This window comes from Siphateles boraxobius, unplaced genomic scaffold (assembly GCF_051911475.1).
Source record: "Siphateles boraxobius isolate OS27281-9 unplaced genomic scaffold, OSU_SipBor_1 20, whole genome shotgun sequence".
Lineage (NCBI taxonomy): Eukaryota > Metazoa > Chordata > Actinopteri > Cypriniformes > Leuciscidae > Siphateles > Siphateles boraxobius.
The window spans coordinates 7,404,668-7,428,619 of NW_027508811.1; the positions used below are offsets into that span (position 1 = coordinate 7,404,668).

At 36.8% G+C, this 23,952-nt stretch overlaps 1 protein-coding gene across 3 annotated transcripts in view; it reads left to right on the forward strand.

The window, feature by feature from the left end:
• The first annotated feature begins 237 nt into the window (after window positions 1-237).
• LOC143744852 (uncharacterized) overlaps window positions 238-23,952 on the forward strand; it is a 28,345-nt gene continuing 4,630 nt past the window's right edge. For 2 of the 3 annotated variants that reach the window (XM_077236544.1, XM_077236545.1), the window contains exons 1-6: window positions 285-521; window positions 12,326-12,574; window positions 22,078-22,212; window positions 23,275-23,318; window positions 23,491-23,632; window positions 23,780-23,890. In XM_077236544.1, the coding sequence (XP_077092659.1) occupies window positions 12,334-12,574; window positions 22,078-22,212; window positions 23,275-23,318; window positions 23,491-23,632; window positions 23,780-23,890 (673 nt within the window). In that variant the 5' untranslated portion in view covers window positions 285-521; window positions 12,326-12,333. Of the gene's footprint in view, window positions 522-12,325; window positions 12,575-22,077; window positions 22,213-23,274; window positions 23,319-23,490; window positions 23,633-23,779; window positions 23,891-23,952 lie in introns of all 3 variants that reach the window. The other variant, XM_077236543.1, reaches the window with a different exon arrangement.

The following is a 23,952-nucleotide window of genomic DNA, read 5'->3' on the forward strand; positions in this document are numbered from 1 at the left end:
ATAAAATATTTAGAGATATCTTGAATCAGATTTCTTACTAGTGCAATTATAATTGCTTGTAGCCTACCTCTAATTATCATTCTGACTAGTCAAATTAGAATTCTGACTCGTCGAAATACAATTGTAACTTTCCAAAATATATTTATGGACAGTCCAAACTTTTTTAAATTTATATGCCAAAACGGCTTGCCATAGTGTGAGTGTCTGTTCATCCTGTGGCCGCAGGGTGGCGTCCCTGAGCGCTACAGGACCTGACAGTGTTTGGAAACTCCCTTAAAATTCTCACCTGGAGCCTCTTGAGGATTCAGCAGAGAGGAGTATCTGACTGAAAGCAGAGGAGAGCATAGTCTGTATGGACTGGTCAAGACTGATTTCTCTCTGAAGAACAAGAGTTTCTTAAGAAAACTGGAATAATGTGGAAATGCCTCAACTGAACCTTCCAGACCAGATTCATATGGACTGTCCGATGTAAAGGATTTTACAGCGCCGAACAAGGAAACTGAGGGATCCAGAAGTTACAGGTAACAGCCCTACCCAGTCTGCCAATATGACTTCAAATCTTGTGTAATGCGTAGCCTATAACGCAAACTCATAACTGAAGTTAGAACTTTATTTACTCGTAGTTAGCGCCAGTGTGTTTAATCATTAAAAGTGTGTGCTCCCTGGTATGTTGTAGTATATGTGGGTTTTACTTTCAGTTGTATGTGTGGCTTGCTCTTTTTTTCACTTTTTTGTGCAAGTTCTCATTTTCTGACCCCATATATTCCTAAATCTATATTTAAGTCAGTGACGTTTTGAGAGGATCTATTTAAAAGTTACATAAAGCAATTCACACAGACAATTAATTGCAGATCATTACTGAATTAAATTCCATTTTTATATTTTTGTCGGACTTAAAGGCAAAAATGTCTTGGTGTAACTTTTGGGAGATTGTAAAAACAAAGACAAAAAGGGGAAGGGGTAATTAAAATACTGAAATTCTTGAAAAATTAAATGTTGGCATAAGTAGATTGCCATGATCATTCATTTTTTTATTTCTTTAAGAAAATAATTTAAATTTTTTTGTTTAAATATGATTAATATTTTAAAACTTTTGTCTACCAAATCAATGTCAGTGTGGTGCAACCAGTGTGCAGAAAGCCAGTTGTTGCCATGTGGACAACCATAAACAGGAAATGATATCATGGAGAGGACCCCTGTGGACACTCATGACTGTCAATATATCAGTAAGGTTTATGTATAGATATATATATGTAATATTAGTGCTGGGCAACAATTAATCAAAATAAAAAAAGTTTGTGTTTACATAATATATGCTTGTGTACTGTGTATAATTATTTTGTACATAAATACACATGCATGTATATATTTAAGAATTTGTATATATGTTTATACATAATTTATATAATATATAAATATAAATATTTTTTCTTAAATATATACATGCATGTGTGTGTAATTATATATACAAAGTAATTATACACTGTACTCACACACATATTATGCAAATATAAACTTTTATTTTAAATGCGATTAATCGTTTGCCAGCACTATATATATATATATATATATATATATATATATATATATATATATATATATATATATATATATATATATAAAGGCTAAGGTTAGATAAGGTCAAATAAAGTAAACCTATAAAACCTTAATGATAGCTATGGTTACATTTTTATTTTTGTGTTTTTTTATCATAATGACATAAAAACTCCTTTTGGAAATTAATATTTAACACTCAAGTGTATTCAAGGTACATGGAAAATGTTTTATTACTTTTTACTTGTGGGTTACACCACATGACAATAGACATGTAAAATGCAATTATGTTACAACATTTTTTTAAATAAAGGCTTGAAACCAACATGAATAAAAATATTCCTGTCCTACAAACTTGATTTGTAAGACTTAAAGGTCCCCCCCCCCCCCCCCCCCCCAATTTTGTATCATCTCAGACATTCTTATCTGTCACAGAATTCCTATAAATCATTAAATTCTAGGGGAGCTCTGGAAAATCTGTAGCAGTTCTGAGGATGTGTTTTACTGCGGCGTGATAGTTTATTTTATACACATGTGTAGCTCAAAGACCTTGAGCAAGTTTGTACATTAACCTGACACAGATAGGAGACCTGTAGGGTTTGGAGGAGGTGGAGTGAGACAGAGGGACTCCTGCTCTAATGTTCTCAGGTAGTATGTTGTCGATCATGAGTGACCTGTGGGAGAGTGAGAGAGAAAGAAAGGTGATTGTAGGTATTGTTGATTTTGGGTGTGTCCCTGTACCCGTCAGCCTGCCATGCTGGGGCTTGTTTCTGTAGAGATTCCAGATCAGTTGCGCAAGTGTGTGCAGAAGCAGGAGGTGTGTGTGTGTGTGTGTGTGTGTGTGTTTTCCACTGCCCAACTGTAGGAAATTAAGTGACTGACTGATTAAATAGAGAGCCTCTTTAGTTTTGCTTTTGCATGATCTGAATCCATCACATTTGCACACATATGAACAGCCACGTGGTGAGGTCAAAGCCAGCTGTCATGGTGATGAGTTGTGTATGAAACGTGTGAGGATGACTGCCGAAGCTACTCTGAGAGAGAAGGACAAGAATATTTACATATATGTCTTTGACAGGCCCGTTGAAGACCCATCATCATATCACAGTCACGTGTCTCTTGTTTGAGGGCCATCAGTATACTAGTGTGAATTTTGAAAATTCACAAAATCTTCACCTTTTAGCTGATAAATGCATTAAAATGTGCTAAATGCATATTATATATATATTATTGTGAACCATCCATCCATGCATTTGCTTAATTTAAAAAGAAAATGTTTCATAACTGGATCTTCCAGTGAAAACGACCGACTTCTCTCTGATGACGCATGTAGGACTTATCCAATCATACAGTTTACTTAAACCCCGCCACATCTCAAAATCCAATCAAAAACAACGCATAACAAGTCACCGCCCTACTTTTTTTTTTTTTTTTACTCTCTGGTGTACGTCACAATTCAGAAGACAAGATTTGTCGCTACTTCCATTTCATTCATTGTGATTTAAAAAAAAATTAAATCTGCCTGTCAATCATTTTGCATTTATGGGTTTACTGATGTTGGAGGGGGTGAGGTTTTGAGGGTGTGTGGTTGAATTTAGCAAAATTGTGGAAATCTCTTACAGCACCTTAAATGCAAAGTCGAGAGGGAGGGATCTCTTTGAGGTAATGTTGTTGATGATAGTTTTCCCACGCTAGTTTTCAAATGTTGCTTTATTTAGGGAAATAAAAACTGGTTTTCTTTGGCAGCTGATGCGAGGTTAAAGTGGCTGACAATTGGCTGGTTTTGCTCTGGGGCATCATTCATTGGTTGTAAATTAACCCTCAGAAAACCTTCATAAACCTTGTAGCTGATTGATCAATGATCGCTTCATCAGCAGCTGAGAGATTTGATCACATTGATGTGTGTGTTTGTTTGTAGAAGATTGTATTAGTACAAAGCTTAAGTAGTTTTAATCTTAAACTCTTGATGAAACAGGCTGATCAGGCTCTTATTCATTATATAATCAGCCCTGAAAACTGTAGGACTAAGTGTGAGACACTCCCAATTAGTGTAACAGTGAGACAGTTCTGGATTTTATGAAAATTAGGGATTTACCGAAAAATTTTGGCAAGTTTCAGTTTCAGGTTGAAATTGTTTTGGTGGGCCGAAATCAGTGTCCGAAGCAGACGTTTAAGTAGTGCTTCTCTGATGGCGACTTTGACTGTGCTCAGAGTCTATTTCGAGCACACATATACCCCTTTTCCACCAAAGCATTTTGAGAGCCGGTTCGGAGCCGGTGCCTACTTGCGAACCGGTTCTTTGTGTTTCGACAGCCAAAGAACCGGTTCTCGGCCAGGAAAACTGGTTCCAAAGCAGCACCAACTCTTTGCTGGACTAGAACAAGAGAACCGTTCTTTTACCACGTCATGCTTACGGCGGGGCTGGAGGCGGGTTTAGATGTGTCCTAAACATATTTTCTGACCGCAAAGCCAGGAGAAACATTTGCAGAAACACGATGTAGCCTAGTCCACCATTGTAATTATTATGCTTGAAGTTGGCGCAAGCATTTCTAGCTTTTTGTAAATTTTATTTTTTTATTGAAAACATTATGTAAGCAAAGAAGAAAACAGTCAAAATATAGAACAAATAAACGGAAAGAAAAAAAGACACAAGACAGAGGTACATAACTAATCAGAAATGATTACATATCAAAGGAAAAGATTAAAAGACTTACTTATTTCAATTGTTTTTAAAGCCTTCATGGTACACAAGTTAGACATAATCCCAAGATAATGTACTTGCTAGCGTTTCTGTATGACGACGTACACAGTGACGTAACGATGTCGTTCGCTGGGCGCTCTAGTCAGTGGGAAAACAAACAGGTTCTGAGAAGGTTCGCAAGTTGAACCAACTCCGAACTAACTTTGAACCAGCACCAGTTCCGAACCAGTTCTTTTTTGGTGGAAAAGGGGTAAATGTGGATAAGCTACAACAGTTAAACATGTTAGCCGTGTGAACACTAGCTCTGAGTCTGGATTGGCATTTACAGTGAGATGATACAGTGAGACAGTTCTGGATTTCATGAAGATGATACAGTGAGACAGTTCTGGATTTCATGAAGATGATACAGTGAGACAGTTCTGGATTTCATGAAGATGATACAGTGAGACAGTTCTGGATTTCATGAAGATGATACAGTGAGACAGTTCTGGATTTCATGAAGATGATACAGTGAGACAGTTCTGGATTTCATGAAGATGATGCAGTGAGACAGTTCTGGATTTCATGAAGATGATACAGTGAGACAGTTCTGGATTTCATGAAGATGATATAGTGAGACAGTTCTGGATTTCAAGAAGATGATGCAGTGAGACAATTCTGGATTTCATGAAGATGATACAGTGAGACAGTTCTGGATTTCATGAAGATGATACAGTGAGACAGTTCTGGATTTCATGAAGATGATGCAGTGAGACAGTTCTGGATTTTATGAAGATGATACAGTGAGACAGTTCTGGATTTCATGAAGATGATACAGTGAGACAGTTCTGGATTTCATGAAGATGATACAGTGAGACAGTTCTGGATTTCATGAAGATGTTACAGTGAGACAGTTCTGGATTTCATGAAGATGATTCAGTGAGACAGTTCTGGATTTCATGAAGATGTTACAGTGAGACAGTTATGGATTTCATGAAGATGTTACAGTGAGACAGTTCTGGATTTCATGAAGATGATGCAGTGAGACAGTTCTGGATTTCATGAAGATGTTACAGTGAGACAGTTATGGATTTCATGAAGATGTTACAGTGAGACAGTTCTGGATTTCATGAAGATGATACAGTGAGACAGTTCTGGATTTCATGAAGATGATACAGTGAGACAGTTCTGGATTTCATGAAGATGATACAGTGAGACAGTTCTGGATTTCATGAAGATGATGCAGTGAGACAGTTCTGGATTTCATGGAGATGATACAGTGAGACAGTTCTGGATTTCATGAAGATGATACAGTGAGACAGTTCTGGATTTCATCAAGATGTTACAGTGAGACGGTTCTGGATTTCATGAAGATGATTCAGTGAGACAGTTCTGGATTTCATGAAGATGTTACAGTGAGACAGTTATGGATTTCATGAAGATGTTACAGTGAGACAGTTCTGGATTTCATGAAGATGATGCAGTGAGACAGTTCTGGATTTCATGAAGATGATACAGTGAGACAGTTATGGATTTCATGAAGATGATACAGTGAGACAGTTCTGGATTTCATGAAGATGATACAGTGAGACAGTTCTGGATTTCATGAAGATGATACAGTGAGACAGTTCTGGATTTCATGAAGATGATACAGTGAGACAGTTCTGGATTTCATGAAGATGATGCAGTGAGACAGTTCTGGATTTCATGAAGATGATACAGTGAGACAGTTCTGGATTTCATGAAGATGATACAGTGAGAGAGTTCTGGATTTCATGAAGATGATACAGTGAGACAGTTATGGATTTTATGAAGATACAATGAGACCATTATGGATTTTATGTAGATGATACAGTGAGACAGTTATGGATTTTATGAAGATACAATGAGACCATTATGTATTTTATGTAGATGATACAGTGAGACATGTTTGGATTTCATGAAGATGATACAGTGAGAGAGTTCTGGATTTCATGAAGATGATACAGTGAGACAGTTATGGATTTTATGAAGATACAATGAGACCATTATGGATTTTATGTAGATGATACAGTGAGACATGTTTGGATTTCATGAAGATGATATAGTGAGACAGATTTGGATTTCATGAAGATGATACAGTGAGACAGTTTCAGATTATTTAATGATGATACAGTTAAACAGTACTGGACAGTTTGTGTTGAGACTCAAGCAGCTCCATTAAAACCTAAACATTAGCAATCTAATGGGAGAACAGCTGAGGAAAAACAGGATGAGAGAAAGAAGACAATGATGGAAGAAGAGGTGGAGCTGGAGGAGGAACCCACAGGAATTATACAATTATCAGTCGTTTAGGAATGTTACTCCTGCTCTCAACAAGCCGCTGCAAAGCCCCAGAACACACACACACGCACACACACACACACACTCAACAATAGCACAGATCGCATCAAAACGTCAGAGTGTGTATTTTTGTGAGCATGAAATCACACTGAAATCTGATACGAATGTCAGCACACATCTCTGAAGTTTGAAAGTTAAATAGTGATTGTATTTCATCATCATAAAAAATACAATTCTCTCCACTGGATTTATTTTACGTCACACGGATATCTGATATAAAAACAGACCTCGGGTGGTCTTCTCAGATTCATGTGTTTTGTGTCATTCTGTGTTGTTGGGTGTTATTGTGTTAATGTGCTGTTACTGTAATGGTAGCTATGAGGAAAGACAGACACTCCCACAAGGACATAATGTGCAGTTAGCATGACAGCTATCAGCGCTTTCCTTCACTGTTCCCAAGCAGCACTGCAATGACCCCTAGCACTTCCCCTCTGCACTTACGGAGGAATTCAGTTCCTTAACCCTAAATGTCTTTGGTTTGGGGCTTAGAAAGAAAGACACTTCCAAAGTGCTCTCACACTCTGTGTTTGAGAGACAGAAGTGCTCCTGTCTCACACAGTTGTGACTCTGCACATAGTTGTGCACGTAATGTCTCATGTGTAACCAATTCTAAATATATTGTTCATGAATCATGAGTGAATGTCTCATTTCTTTGAGTGGAAAGCCCCCGTACATGATATGTGTGTGTGTGTGTAAGAATATCTGTCTGTTCCATCCACCTGGTGAGCACCGTGCCATGAAAGAATAGGACGGTGTAGAATCGAACTGCAAATAAGGCAAGCATGGTTCAATCCTGCATGCGCGTATGTGTTTATGTGACCACAGTTTCCAGGCTAATACACCTCAGGCATTTTATCTTCTAGATTTACCTCCATTTCCTGTAACCCACAGGAACACACACACCCTCCCCTGCTTATCATCTCTGTTGTAGTGTGTGCAGGTGTGCTAATCCAGGTTTCTATTTCTTGAACACACCTCACACACTTAGAGAGTGTAGCAATGTTTGGATAGTACTCTATCTATCTATCTATCTATCTATCTATCTATCTATCTATCTATCTATCTATCTATCTACTATCTATCTATCTATCTATCTATCTATCTATGTCTGTCTGTCTGTCTGTCTGTCTGTCTGTCACATTGATATAATATTAATAAATGTTTCTTGAGCAACAAATCTGCATATTAAAAGGATTTATGAAGGATCATGTGACACTGAAGACTGGAGTAATGATGCTGAATATTCAGCTTTGCCATCACAGGAATAAATTACATTTAAAATATATTAAAATGGGAGGCATGTAAAAGGGTCCACTCATCATCATCCTGTCTTAGGTTAGGGCTCATACAATTTAAAGTGCTTCACAGGGTTCACTTGAGCCAGGAATGGTTAGCGAGAATATATCCTGGGTTAGATGCAGCCTGTGATAGATGCTCTTTCTCTCCAGCCAGTCTGACACATACATTCTGGTCTTGCTCCTCGCTAAATAGTTACTGAGAATTGGTTTTTAAAACTATCAGTGAGGCTCTTGGGGTGACATTGCGGCCTTGTTCCTCAATAGCTATTTTTGGATCTCCCAGTGACACTATAACAATTACCTTAACTGCAACCCAGAGGGACATCATTGCATATACTTCTTTATTGGCCCGCAGAAGAATGTTCTTTTTAAAATTAGAAAAGATCAAATTTACATTAAAGGGAACCTATTTTGTCATATTTTAAAAATCTGGAAGAATTACCAAGTTAACCTATTTTCCATGTATCTCTCTCTTTCCTTCTTGTTGTGTCATTGTATTTGCTGCTTTGACTTCAGTGTAGTTTGTCTCACAGAATGGCAAAATTATTATTATAATTTTTTCTTCTCTCTCTTTTGTGTATGCATTTATACTGTAATAGTGATACTTTTATCATCATTACTTTGTTTTGGTTGGTATGCATGGGTACATGTCTTGAAAAGGTGTAGTGGCATAATAGTTATGCATAACAATATTTTGACTTTGTAACCAGACGCTATGTTATTATGTTGTATTTAAGCTGCCTAGGGATGTTTTGGGGGTGAGGGGGGTTATTATTGTTAAAATTAGAAGGAGGAAAAATGTAACATTCATGGTTTCACTGTATATTGCTTTACTCCTTTCAATAAAAATAAAAAAATATATATATATATATATATATATATATATATATATATATATTAAAATGGAAAACATTTTAAGTTGTAAAATTGTTTCATATTATTGCTGTTTTACAGAATTTTTGATCAAATAAATCCAGCCTTGGTGAGCAGAAGAGACTTTTCATTTAAAAAAAAATCCAACTCACCCCAAACTTTTGAACGGTAGTGTATACTATGTATATTTTGCAAATTTTACATATGCAAACATTTGCTTTTACAATGCGCAACATTTTTTTAATGAAACCGTTGCCATTTTTCCACAAATGTTTCAAACATTAGTATGCTAGCCTATGTTGTTGTCACATGACTTCAGTTAGTGTACAGTTTATATGGTAAATAACTTTTTTTAGCCGAATTTTATGCAAAAATGTAAGCCTACTAATGAGTCAAGAAAGATATGTTAAAAGACACATCTGATATTTTTGATTCACCCTTCACACTGTAAATGAAAGTCGAATTGTTCCATTGCATTGTGAGATTTATCTTGCAATTATCTACGTTGTATACTGCACATTTTGGCTAATGTAGTAGGCCATCTGTGTATAGTATACATACTAAGAGGGTAGTATGGTAGCATAGCACACCTAAAATACTATCGCAGATCTATCCAATTATGCAGTGCACTCATCTTTCCATTTCCAGTGTGACACAAACAGTAAACAGTTATCTTTTAATTCATTTGCCTTGACTTATTTGTTTGGACCGAGTTGAATTGGATTAAAACTGCAAAACAACAGTCTGAAATTTGATAATAACTTGTACCTAATGATGTCATGTGAGAAAGATAATAACATACAAGCATACTGCATGAAATTTTTTTATGGGGAATACCACAAATGATTGTTTGAATCCACCCTAAAACTGTTGAATCACATGACACATAGACACGCTTGTCGAAATAGCAGTGCATTTTTCTCAGGGCTGTGAGAGTTTCTGTATGGGAGTGTGTGCAGCAATTGTCTGCAAGCGCGCTTGTGAATGTGTGGATTAAACCATGGGTAGATCATCCAAACAAAACAGACCTGTGATGTCATGCAAATGAGTTACTACCATGCATATTATAATAACTAATATTATGTAACCAAATGCAAATGAATCATGTGCAGCTTGCAGAGAACATGTGAGTCAGTGTTTTTAACTCTGATCCTGGATCAAACTGTTGTGATTACGGTGAGGAGTGGATAAACTCGGTGGCAACGCTGCATGCTGGTTCTGCTATTTGTTTTTGTGCATTTCCATGGTGAGGGACTGAGTCAGAAAGCTGCACTCTGATTGGTCCATTGATCTGCCAAACAGAGCTCGGCAGCCACATGAGGATGTCTTGCTCTGTTTCCCTCACACACGTGAAATTGGCTCCAGTTTCCTCATTTTTTACACTGTTAGTGTGTCGATGTACATTTATTTTGCTTTGCTTTTTTCCAACATCCATCTCGCCTCTTTGAATGAACTGTTTATGTTAAACAGCATCATTTTCATGTTGCTGTTTACTTTATGCCTTGTGCATTCATGTGAAGTTCTGTTCTTTGTGTGACTGTGCGTCTTTTAATTGAGTAAAATGACCTCCTTGAGTAAATACATCTGCTGGGTGTGTTTATTCAAGATATAATGCCTTGTTTAAAAGTTTTACACATCATGAATATGTGTGTGCTGTGTAAGGGTGTGTGCCAGTATCTGTGTGTGTAAGGGTGGAGCTGGTGACTAGGTGTTCAGGAATGAGACTCAATCTCAATTTTGGTGTGCGATGCACATCATTAGGACCAGACCCTCATATGTAAGGATCACCGAATTCCACAACAATTTCTTTCCAAACTGAGGATAGAATTCCACTTCTTTTCTTTAGTGTTCTAGACCTTTTTTTTCTTCTTTTTTTTTGAGGGGACGCAAGTATCAGTCCCGGTTCAATTGGTTACCTGAGCAAGATAGTTGCTCGCGCTCTTTAAAGACTGGTGGATTTCTGATTGGCTGTTAATGTTTTTATCCTTCCTCAGCTGGAAAATGATATCGTTCCGCTGTGGCGTTGGTAATGATAAAACGGTATGGACATTTCAAATCATGAATCGCATTTATAGTGACCCAAAATTATGGTTATCAATATTATCAAAGTATTGTGAAATGTGCTGGAAATGTTCAAAAAGTACTCATACCCTTATCCACAATGAAATCATTTCACCAAGTTAAAAGCAAAATTTTACATTGAAATAAATTGAATTAAAAAGAAACAAAAAGAAACATAAACCTATTTAAATAATAACATTATAAATGATGGCCTGATTTTAAGCTAACAAAAAATATTGGTTGGGTGATTTATACAACATAAAACGGTATCTATTTAGTTACATGTGCTAAATGTTCAAATAAAGTTTTGATAAAAAAAAGTTTGATAAAATGATAAATCATTTTTATGAAAAGGATGAGTAGAAATATAGTTATTTTATCTGCACCATGTATGGCTGTTTGATTATGGCAAAAATCATAATCACGATTATATTGGTCAAAATTGAAATCATGATTATTTAACACGATTATTGGTGGGTAATATGATTAAAGTCTTATTTCATGATATGAGACATTTTAAATGTCAGCAAAAACTAATGCTAGGTTAATTAATGTAAGTAAAAAGTCATTAAAACTAAAACATTAGTTTTAAACATTAAAAGTAAATGCATGTTATAGATCTTATTTTGAACTTTTTTTTAACATGTCGTTTTAAATAAAATGATTTCATTAGAAAATCTCAATCTATTCTTCTTATCATTTTAGTCCGCTTAAACCTGTCCCTTGTTTACAATCGACTGCAAGATTGCATTCATTTGTGAAAGCAATGGCCTCATCACGAAATCCAATCAACAGCTGATTCATAAAAAAATTTTTTTGTTGATAAGTTTCACTCTGATGTCTGTCACAGTACAGAAGAAAAAAATTGTCGCTACTTCCGTTTCATCACGACTGTAAGTTTCAAAGATTTTAAGAATTTGGCTCACTGCAAATCACTGCATCATATAAATGAAATATTACTTCTGTAATAAATGTGTCAACCGAAACACGTGATAAGGTGATTCCTCAGAACAGCATCGCTGAGATCTAAGGTTGAATTTCCAGCAATGCCAGACTGGGAAAATGGTTGCTTGTTTAGTGGTAGATGAGGCAATTATCTTTTTCCTTTCGGTTTCTTCTGCTTTTCTCTTAGAGATTCAGCACTTGAGTGTTTTATAATTCTGAAGAAATACTTATTTGTCTTCTATATGCCATCTATAAAAAATGTGTAGAAAGACAGATGACCATTGATGTGTTTTGGAGGACAAAATGCTTTGTTTCTCTTTAGCTTTTGCTCACTATACTTCTATAGTGTGAAATAATGTTTCATTCACTCCTTCTCTATGTAGTGCTCTATGTGAAATTCACTCTATGGTTAAACATGAATGAGTAAGCATTTCATTTTAGGGGTTGGTCTAGTGTCCAGGTAATTTACAAACCTGAGAAAACAAGTTTTACAAAACAATGTGAATCATTATCATTTGTGATTTTGTGGCAGGCTGAACGATGTCTTCTGGCAGTGACTCCGTGGGGGATCTGATACCCTCAGATATGCTGCAGGTGTTCAGTGAGGAACGCCAGGGGGGCAGAGGTAAACGGGGCAGGAGACGGATAGGATCCTTCAGCCGTGCGTTCCGGTGGTTGAAGAGCCAGCGCAGGAAATCCCGCCGACGTGCTACAGAGATACGTGGAGACCTGCTCGCCATTGGATCACCTGTAGAACTACCACAATCTACACTTAAAACAGGTAACACTTTACCATCATGTACCCCTCAACAACAGTGTTTCCTTCCTTGTATAAGTTCTCCAGAATCAGATGGTGTATGGGTTTTTGTTTACTGTTGGGCTTGTGTCGTTTTTCTTTCTCGCTTGGAAGACTTTTGTGTTCGTATTAACCATATATGCTAGATAACTAGTTTCACATCAATCATAACATAAACTGGTTCTGTAAGCTGATGTGTCTCAGATAAGTTAAAGAAAAAGGAGAAGTGCAGCTTGGGTAATGAATTTAGCAACAACATCAGCATGAATAAACCCATATATAAACGTATATGCACTTTTATTCAAAGCGACTTGCATTGCATTCAAGGTATACGTTTTATCAGCTCATGCAGTTCATTCCTGGAAATCGAACACATGACCTTGCCGTTGCTAGTGCCACGCTCTAGCGTGAGCTACAGGAAGTATTTCCAAGATAATTCCAAAATTAGTAAATTATGAAATGTACCAGACCAACACTTTAACCAACCAGTTTCTCCAATTTTGTTCACTCTGCACATTAAACTGAGCTAGAAGGTATTTTAATCTCGAAAAATAACACACTTTAGCCTTAATGTGGAAAAACAAGCATTATTCTAATCAACATGATTGTACTCAAATTCATTTGCTTCTTTCAAAACATTCAAACCATTCAAAACATGTTTGTTTTCTCTGTGATGTAATTGCTGTTTAATGGCATAGCTTTAATAGCTCTCTAGGCTGTTAGGACAAGATGTTTTGCCAAATAAAAATACTTAGAATTTGTGACATTTGCAAATAAGAATATTGCAGTAAAATGTAAGTTATGTCCTGGTTTTTAAGCATTTGATATTGCAACATGCAACTAATCTAACCTAACTACTGCACTAACTAAAAGTAAGGGATTCAGTTAGGTTTGTATTTAAAGAGTTTAAATGTATTTGATCTTAAAACACTTTCCTCTGGTTTCACAGACAAGGCTTAAGCCTAAAATGCACGTATGAGCTGTTGTAACTGAAAGCAACTTGCACTGACATATCTTAAAATATGTCAATGTCTCAAGATGCACACCAGTAATGTTTTTTCTAAGGCATGTTTATAAAATGTACTTGAATATCCTAATTGAATTTAGACAGAATCATGGCTTAATCTAAGCCCTGTCTGTGAAACCAGGCCATAATCTGTCCTTGTAATGCCCAACTAGTAAATGGTGGTTATGTGTTTTCAGCTGTGGGTAATGTGTTCAGACATTCAGTAATTTCTGTTCAGACAGTGTAATTAGTAGAGTAATTCTGTTACAATCTAGAAGTCATTAGTTTGGGTAACTTTTCCAGCGTTCTCCGGCAGTTTTGGTTTTAATACTGGTTCAAATTATAACATTGCAATGAGCAGTGGTTTATTCCTTGTTTGTTGATGCATCAAATTACCCTAAACCATCTTGAGATATGTCTCTAATACCTATTTATTATTATGTGTATTTGTGCCGAGACTGAGACTGGAAAAAGTTTGCCTTATGATTATCGCAAAGTCATGAGCAGTTTTCCGAGCAGAAATTTCAACATGCCAGGAAGATAAAATTTGACCTCTACTTGAGGTCACTTTAAGTGCTTGCTTTGTGTGTACAAGTCTCAAATACTTATTTAAAAGTGTGCAGTACATTTTGTGGTGTAGCTTGGGATCGGAACAAGAATTGGATGCATGTGAATTGTCCACATTATGGTTTTTTTTGTGTGTGTGTGCTTTTCTTTGTGAGCTGAGCAGAGGATGAATGTAAAGGTTCCACATGGGCTGTAATGGAAAGGAGAACTTTGTGAGAACACACCTCAACCCCTCCCATTTATTGAACCATGAATCCACTCAAACACACACATGCACACCGGGCTGACAGAACAGACTGCAGCTTAATGATCGATATGGTGCATAACCACCAAAAATAAACAGCTGTTATGTGATTCTCCAGAGGGCGTGGTCATTGCCTGACGCTAAAGACTGTACAAAAAAGCGGATGGATTATTTAAACCCTTGACAGTCACCCTTATTAGAAATGAAATATGCAGCATGCAGACCATCATTAAAGGGTAACTAAACCCCTGGTCTGAGCCTGACTCCACCCACTGGCAATATTTGAAAAATGCTGGAAAAGTGGGCAGAGCCCAGCGGAGGGGGGCGTGCACCTGAGACGCATCTGTCTGTATGGAACTTGCCTACCTCACCAACAACCCCTTACGTCACGAACCACCCCAAACATCCAATAGGAAAATTCAACTGCAGTAGCCACCGTTCAACCGGAAGAGGGCAGCACTCAGACGTTTTTACACCATATTTTGTAGAATTAAAACACTTTATACACAAATGTCAAAAAAGTTACTTGAATCAATGAACAGTACTAATAAAGCCCCATTCTTACAGATCATTAACTAAAAAAAGTTGGTTTAGGGTTTAGTTACCCTTTAAGCAAATAGCATTACGCATTGAAGAATGTGACTCGCAGTTGATTTCAATAAGATTTCTATAATAATCTAATGCCACAGTACTCTAAAACTGATTACTTTAGCCAATATTTGTGTATTTTAATAGCGCAAAGATTTAGTAATACTTTTCAGTTTTGAATGAGATTTTTTTATAATCAACATTCCGTTTGTTTGAACCATATTGGGAACTGTTTCGCTGAGCTTGTCGCAGTGGATTATGGGATTGCTTTCTCCATGAAGGACAGATGCAGACGCCTGCCTTTTGGAACTTGCTTTGTATTGGTAGTGCAACGTTGATGCTTTAAAATGCTATCTATGCGTTTCATCATCTGTGATTTGATCATTCTGGGTTCTTGTGAATGACCCTGTGTTGTTTTTAAAAATGTGTTACTTTAAAAACACAAAATCTTTACAGTGTGTTTGGTAACTTGATAAGGTTATCTAGCGCTGTTCCCTTCCGATATGGCGATGACATTCAGTCTCAGTAAGAACTGATTAGATTAGTTTGTCTGGGTTAATTGCTGAGCTCTATTTTGTGTCGTGTCATTGTTTTCATAGTTGTTTATTTATGCTTGACACAGTAACTAACTAATCATTGGAATACAAAAGGGAAAACCTGCATTGAAATATTTGTAGGATTACTATTATAAAAAAAAGCAATGGTTCAAATGTTTGCGGTTGGTAATATTTTTAAAATAGTTTTTGAAAGAAGTCTCTTATGCTCACAAGGTTGCATTTATTTGATCTAAAGTACAGTACATTATTAAATATTATTGTAATTTAAAATATATTTTTAAATGTAATTTGTTCCCGTGATGGCTAAGCTGATAATTGTTATAAAATCATTGTCACCTTATTCACTAATAATTGCGTGGATTATTTTGTGTTTGTACGCACAGGAGAGCTTCTTACGAAAAATCTCTGCCAATGTCACAACACATACGTACACGTGTTGATCCAGTCAAATTTACAACAAATTTATGTGCGTAGCGCACATAAATTTGACTGGATTAACCAGACTCCATTGGCTTACACTCGCAGAAGTCATTTTTATTGGCCAGATCAGGTAGAAATAACTGCTTTTAGTTAACAACTGCATATTTAAATTTGACATTTTAGTGCCCGAAAAAAGAAACCAAGTCATATTTTAGTGGCTCTTTAAATGTTTTATGCTATGAAAAGGTTTGTACCTATGAGGCCAGTATTCATTATCTAGCCAAGGGCCCCCAAAAAACAGCACAAGTAATATAGCAATGTTTAATATTTAAGGCTAAGGGTTTGTTCATACCCCAAGTATGAGCATTAGTAATAGTAATGCTTACTTTGGCAAGCACCGCTAATAAGAGGGTCACAGCTACTGAGAACACACTCATAATATTGTGTTTTGCATCCTCTATCCCAGACCTTGCAACGTCAAAACTTCCTGTGGGATGTTGCCGGTTCAGTCTGAACAAAGAGCTGTTACTTTAAACTTGTTTCCCATGAAATGTTCCGCTGACACACACCTACACACACTCGTGCACACATACATACAGCTCTTTCCAAAGTTTTTTTGACTTGTCCTGATAGAAGTGACATGCTTGCCAGCTTTACCCACAATCCTGATCTTTCTTCTGACTTTCCTTTTCAACTCATCATAAGAAATGTCAGTCATTCCTAACACCATTTATAACATAAGGGAAGGTTTGAGAGATGAATACAGACGAAGCTTATTTGCACGTCGTTTATTATTACGCGTGGGCGTGTTTGTGCAGAATTCCTTGCCTTCCTGAGCTTTGCCCTGGAGATTCTGACACAATGAACAGGTGTAAAGTTGGGAAACTGGTTCTCCGCTCAGCTCTTTCTCTGTTTCATAGTCGTGTGAACAGAACTCCGCTCTGTGCTAGACTGATGCAAGCTGACTTGTAATATTATTCATTGCTTCCAAATTTTTCTAAATTCATCATTTTTCTAGATAACGTTCAACATTCATTTTAAGCTTGGTATGTGTGTGTAGCCCCTTTAAGCCATAAATTGTAAAGTGTTGATTTCAAATCTGTTTCAGCTTGCCTGTTTTATAGCAAAGATCAGGGGGGTTTCAAGGACGCTACTCCCCAGAGGAATTTTGACTGAGCGTCTGATATGACTTTAAATTTGGACTGAAAATTCATTTTTCTAAATGATATTCGCATCGTAGACTGTATAGATTGGTTATCTGTTCTCAGTTGTGTGCGCTTACACTGCAGTGGTAGGCTACCTGTTAGAACTTGATTTAGGGCAAAAGTGAAAGAAGACATTTCAAAATTAGAATGATAATTTGCATGCGGCAAGAGACCCAAAGCATTATGATCACTGGGATTTAAACTCTAGTTTGCACCAAGAATTCAAAACCAGTGTGAAAACATTCTAAAATTAATCAAATTAAAGGGATTGACAACATGGACGGCTTTAAATGCATGTCTGCAGCTTTGTGTTTTCCATGATACCAGCTGTAGGAGCTGTAAGGTTTTAAGAAATGTTATATTATTGATCGATTTATGCAGCAGTTGTACCTCTGCTGGGTTTAACTGCAGAATTAGCAAATATTATGTTACTGTTATTTGATATAGGTGTGGTAGGCAGAGGCCTTTCTTACCTCTTTCTTAAAATCATCCAAAATCGAAACACCGATTGTGTGCATGTATGATAAACCTGTAATTAATCAAGACTTTTGTATTGGCTTTAGATGAGGGATGTTTGCCTCAGTTAACCTTTACCTTCATTTTGAATGGATAATGCCTCTGAGACAAATGGACCGTTTTCCAAGGCAGATTAAGTTTAAGGCCTGTTTCATACATCTCCTGTCTGCAGCAGCATGTTTTCGTTGCATCGCTTGTGTTAACAGGTTACAGCATTCAATCATGTTTAAGCAGTGTGCCACTGTAACAAGCAGAAGCAGCTCTGCATGAAACGTTTCAACACTCAGCCTACTCGTGCTGGGCTTCGCACACTAAACGCATAAAAAAAGCATATTTAGTGAAACAAAATTCTGCAATATACTGCAGGCTTTTATGAAGCAACACAAAATATGGAGCGAGTGAGTGAGTCACCCATTGTTTGATAAAAGATGTCTGTCAGGCTTGATGCAAGTTAGTACAGGTCAGAGACAACACAAACAACGCTTTCCGTTCAGTAAGTCCGATTGAATACAGACTATATTGAAGCAGTTTATAGTCTACACTTTGGAGTTTGAGTTCTGCATAAGTTATTTAACATTTGGATGCAAATGTGAGCCCCCTCCCTTTGGAAATTTAGATTTCATGTCATTCAAGTTGGTTTTCAAGGTCCAATTTCTGCTAACCATTTCATAATTTACAGTAGTTATCAAAGAAATTACTCAATGTGTTAAATCAGAAATCACTTTATGTTCTGTCACACTCACAATTTAGTCAGTAAGTGATGGGCCATACCTCTTGTTTCTTTTCTTTTGCCACTGTTAAAGCCAATACAGGTAGCTCTATTAAATAGTTTTTTTTTTCAGATAACATTGCTGAAGATAAGATTTCTGAAGTTTATAAAACACTTATTATAATTTATATTTGAGCACTTTTATTTAATTAATTTATAATAGTGCATCATTTGCTGAAGAAAAGTTTTTTAAAGTTTATTTCCAGCTAAATAAATCATTATATATATATATAAATATATATATAAATATAAAACCAAAAAAAATACATGCATACATATATGTAAAAAGGTTTGTGTTCAGGGAAGGAGGTGGTGGAAACCGGCGAACGTTCAACGAAACTTTAATATCAAAATAAACGAAAGTAATGTGGCAGCCCCTCACGGACAACTGCTATATTATATGCACATTGGGTCAGCAGGGCCACACACACAGAAAAAACAGGCTGCGTAGAAAAGACTTTTACAGAGCTTGATGACAGATGCAAAAGATCACAGAGCTTGTTTTTAGTGATAATCCAAAAAACTATGGGAAAATCCTTTTGGGTTTTTGTCGAGGTAACCCGTGTGATGCGAACTGCCTGATGGCCTACAAAGTGACGCCGTACCTGCACCACTCTATACGAGTGGCATGAAAACAGTCCCGAAATGCTGCCCCCTGCTGTCCTAAAACACAGAGGGCATTGTCAGGGCAGGGCGGTCCTGAGCTCCTGCCAGCACACACATTGCCTGTGGGATCCAGCTACCAGTGAGGAGAACTGAACTGTGCCTGTTTACATTGCTAATCTCTATCATTCATTCCAGCACATTGTGTTCCTCTTTCTTCCTCGCTTCTTGTCTTTTCACCTTTGGCTTGATTTTACTGATTACTATACATTTATTAACCTTTATTAAATCTATTCTGAAAGACAGCAGCATCAGGCGCCTGAATAAAGTCTCCCGAGTAACATAGTCAAGGTTTCCTTCGCAGAAATGAGATAAACATTTTTCTGTTGCTTTGTTTTTAAGTCATTGACGGGTTTTGGTTTTGATAGAAAGGCGCAACCACCATGAAACATGAGGTTTAGTTCAATTAAAACCGAAGTTAAAACTGTGTCTCTGTGTGAGTTTTATCCCAATCAAGACTCCTTGCAGCTGTTCTGACATCTGCCCTCAACAGGTCCAGGCATGTACGAGTCTTTCTTATTCTGTGCTGCTTTTATTTTGCTTTCTCAGAAGGTTATCAAGTTTTAGAACGTTTCTGAACTTCTGAGAATGCATTCAACAACAATTTAGGTCATGGTACAGATTATATAACCTTTAGCCATCAACGCAATACTCTATGCACACACAAACACCCAGAAAGAGTATTGACCATTAGATTAGAGCATTTCATATTGAATTTGTGTCACTAATGTAGTTTTATAAAACAAATAACTTTAAATTCTGAATGGACGTTCAAAAATGTTGATAAATGCACACCTGGCATGCAGGTGGTCATGTAACATTAATGTTTTTGGTCTGAAATTGTCTTTCTGGACTGGAGAAGGACTTATGATATGATTCCTGTTATTTAAATTGAACATTGTTGTCTTTATCATATTGCTGATGTGGTCATTTTTATAAAAGCAAGAAGGTACAAGATGACATAAGGTATTAGCATCATGCCTAAGAATGCAGTCTCTCTTGACTTTAATATACAGCATTTTATCTTCCTCAGGGCTGAAAAGATGAGCTCTGTGGTTGTCCAACTATTTTAAATGTTCCAAAACCATTGCAGGAACATTTTATCTGTGGTTTGGCTGTCTGCATCTAAGGACGCAGCAGTGAGACATACAGAAATACTCTACTAATACTCAGAAATCTCAACGACCAGAGAAGTTTCACTTTCTTTCCTTTTTTTAGCACTTTTTAACTTAAATTTATTCCCAGTTCAAAAAAGCGGTGAATGTTTAATAGATTTAAAGAACAAAATTTCTTTGTTCTGATACTGCTTCATTTAATATATGATTGCAGATCTTACTGGTCGTCTCTTACGATGATTAATGAAGTTGGATGAGGAGGGCCAGTCATGTGATGTATGAGTGGGCGGGTCTCTCTGGGCTGTAGGGATGATGACATGTCTGACCTGGTTTGAGATGACTGAGGTTGGGTTTTATCATTCTCACTGCAGTCCTCGCTGACCAACTAGAAATCAAATAATTTGATTGCCATATTAAAGGGTAATGTGTGAAGGGCCAGACTATGTATCAAATGTAGATCTGTTACTTAACCATCTACAAGGATTTTTTTTGTAAATTAATATTTGTTGATATACTACTTTGATATTTGTTGGGAAATATTTCTTTGTTCTTCAGGTTGAGCAACATGTTTTGTTCTCCTTAAGCATACCTGTGACCTCATTTTTTTTTCTGATACTCCATCTAGTGTTGAGAAAATTAACATGTTGAACAGCTGTCTTAAAGGAACACTTCATTGAGAAATGGAAATTTCGTCATTTACTTGCCTCTTGTATTTTTTTTTTCTTCTATGAAACACAAAATGTTATACACAATGTGGACAAAAAAAGAACCATAAAAGCATCATAAATGTAGTACTTATGAATGAGGCACTTTATTCAAAGCTTGTCACATTGCTCAGTACTCTTTGTTTTTATTTTCTTAATTATAACCTGAAATCTTAAGCCAAATACCATAGGTAATTAGTATTGGTAGTATGGCACAGGCTTCATCTTCATATTGCATGAAAGCTTTGTTTACAACCTAAAACCTCAAGAAACCACAAATAATCCATAACCTACCTAAAGGTTATATATATATATATATATATATATATATATATATATATATATATATATATATATATATATATATATATATATATATATATATATATATATATATATATATATATATTAACGCAGGTACACTCTTGGTCTACCTTTGCCTGCACTACCTTGGTGTAATCTTGAAAGTCAGACATAATTTATACCATATGGAGTATTTATCTGTATTAGGATTACCAAAACTCTCCAAATACTGTGTGTTAGCTGAAGTTAAGTGAAGCTCTTCACTCTAAAATTTGTGTGTGCTGGTGCCCTCTTTAGCAGAGACTAAGGATGTACCGGTAATCACTTTAAACTCTGGTGGTAAATCAGACATGGCGCTTTTGCTGAATCAAAATTACAGTTCTTTTCTCTCCTTCTTTAAATCAAAAGGTAGTTTTTTTTGTCAGATTTTGTCAAATTTGACTGGAAAGTTTTTAAACTGTCTGTATTATGCCCATGTACATAATCCATGTCTACTTTTCAGTATGCAGTATCATTCATGTAAACAAGTAATGTCATGTTTACATGTAAAGGGTAAATGAAGATTTGTGAACAGTATTCTGTTTTTAACAGTTTTAAAAGTTTAAAAAAAAAAATTTATAAACTTTTTGCATTGTGAATAAGTGTTTGGTCATCACAGTGCAGTAAATTAAAAACAACAATGCAATTGTTTGTGTAGGTATGTCTACTTTTAAAACATCAAAGCCATGTAGATTTGAAACATTCTATTCTGTCTCTATAACAGTGTATTTGTCTGTCACCTGCATATCTATTAGATATTGAATTTATTACTTTCTGTTTCTCTCTCTGCAGGCCCTAAAGAGGATGATGTGGGTGCTGTTTCTCTTCAGAAGTTCCAAGAAAATGTGTTTGTGGAGGGTGATCGGCCTAAATATGTGTTAGACCTGCACACAGAGGCCCAGCAGGGCCTTAAACAGCAGCAGGAGGGTAAGAAAAATCAAACTCCTAATCAGAGACTTAAAAGCAGCACTATGCAGTTTTCTTTTAGCTTAACTGAACAGCTTCAGAGTTATTGGAATGGTTATATGACTCTTTTTGGGTTGAATGGTGGTCGTCTCGCCCCCCTCTGGTGCCTGTGAGTGGAAAACCCACACTTGCAACTTTGGGCCGGCGGTCCGCCGTCAGGAAGTATCGCGTGATTTCAGCTCTCGCGATGTAACGAATTGCTTTACGGCACTGCACACATTACACGCATACACGCCCCCATCCAGGATCCGGCTAGCTATAAGAACAACTATCATCATGGCTAAACCGGCATATAAGAAGCAGAAAGCTAGGAAAGCATTGTCGGAGGAAAAGCGGAAACGGCAGACTGACCGAGCAAGGAGTCAGACACGAGAAAATATCGGACCTGCGTTTTCAGAATGGAGAAACAAATGAAGAAAGCGCTGTCGGAAGAGTCTAGAAAAAGGTAACGAGAATCTAACAGCGCGAGGAACCGGACAAGAGTCCGACTCGCTCAGGCTTTCACTGTTAAAGTTGATTCTTGCGATTATCATGAGAACAGTTGTCAATATCTCACATAATTATCAGGACATACATAAGCCTACACGTTGTAAATAGTGTAAATGAGCGGAATTTGCAAACTATTATGATAAATTGCAATAATCATGTCTAACAACATCATAATAACGGACATTGTTATGAAATAATGCGACGTACATGATGTAACTTTAGTTACATAAAGTTAATCTGTAATCTGGCATTTAGGCTCAGGTTAGCCTAACGCGGTATTCTACTTTATTATTATAAAGTGCAGAGGCCGTGAGTGCAGATCATAGACTGTCACGCTCTGCGTGAGTTGTATTTACGATTACGACAGTAAAGTTAAATACAAGTACTCTACAGCGACTCTAGGGGTCACTGTTTGACAAAAACGGAAATCCTGCATAGTGCCGCTTTAATTGACTTCCTTTTACTCTGCACTAAATACATGCAGCATACAGCAGTTCATTTAATTGGGTTAAGAGATAATGTTTTATGTTGCAGATGATAGGAATGGGACGGACTACCCTGATGACCAAAGTATGATTGTAAGTGTTCCTCAATGCATCAGTCAGCCCTCAGTTCCTATTACGATTGCTTTTAATTGTTCTCATTAGAGTGACAGCCTGCTTGATGCTTGTGTACCTAAACTGTTCTATACTTTTATATTGGTGATTGACGATTTTAAATTTAGAGGGTTAACCATGCTGCTTACTTTAGTCAACAGTAACAGCTCAGACTGAAGACAGCATGGCCTTCAGTGAATTGAGAGGCTTTGAATCTGAAAGCACAGCTGCTGATTCTGTTTCGATGTGCTCCTCCATGTCCTCGCGATCAACACGTTCAGGACTCAAACGCCAAGGTGACACATTCACACATATACACATTATCAGTCATATCCATTTTTGCCATAAGAAGACCATGGCCTGGTATCCTCATAAAGTGCTTTACGAATTCATATAAAATATGCAATGTCACAGCAACATTGTTTTCCATTTCCTTTTTCCAGCCTCAACGTTTAGACCTTTGAAGCCGGATAAGACTGCAGAGAAGACCAAGTCTCGTAGGAAACACTTGAGAACTGTTGTAGGAATTCCTCGACACATCCAGAGAGAACTGGGTACGTTTCACTGCAGTCTTCTGTATTGTACAGCATGTCTTAAAGTTATTTAGTGGAAAACA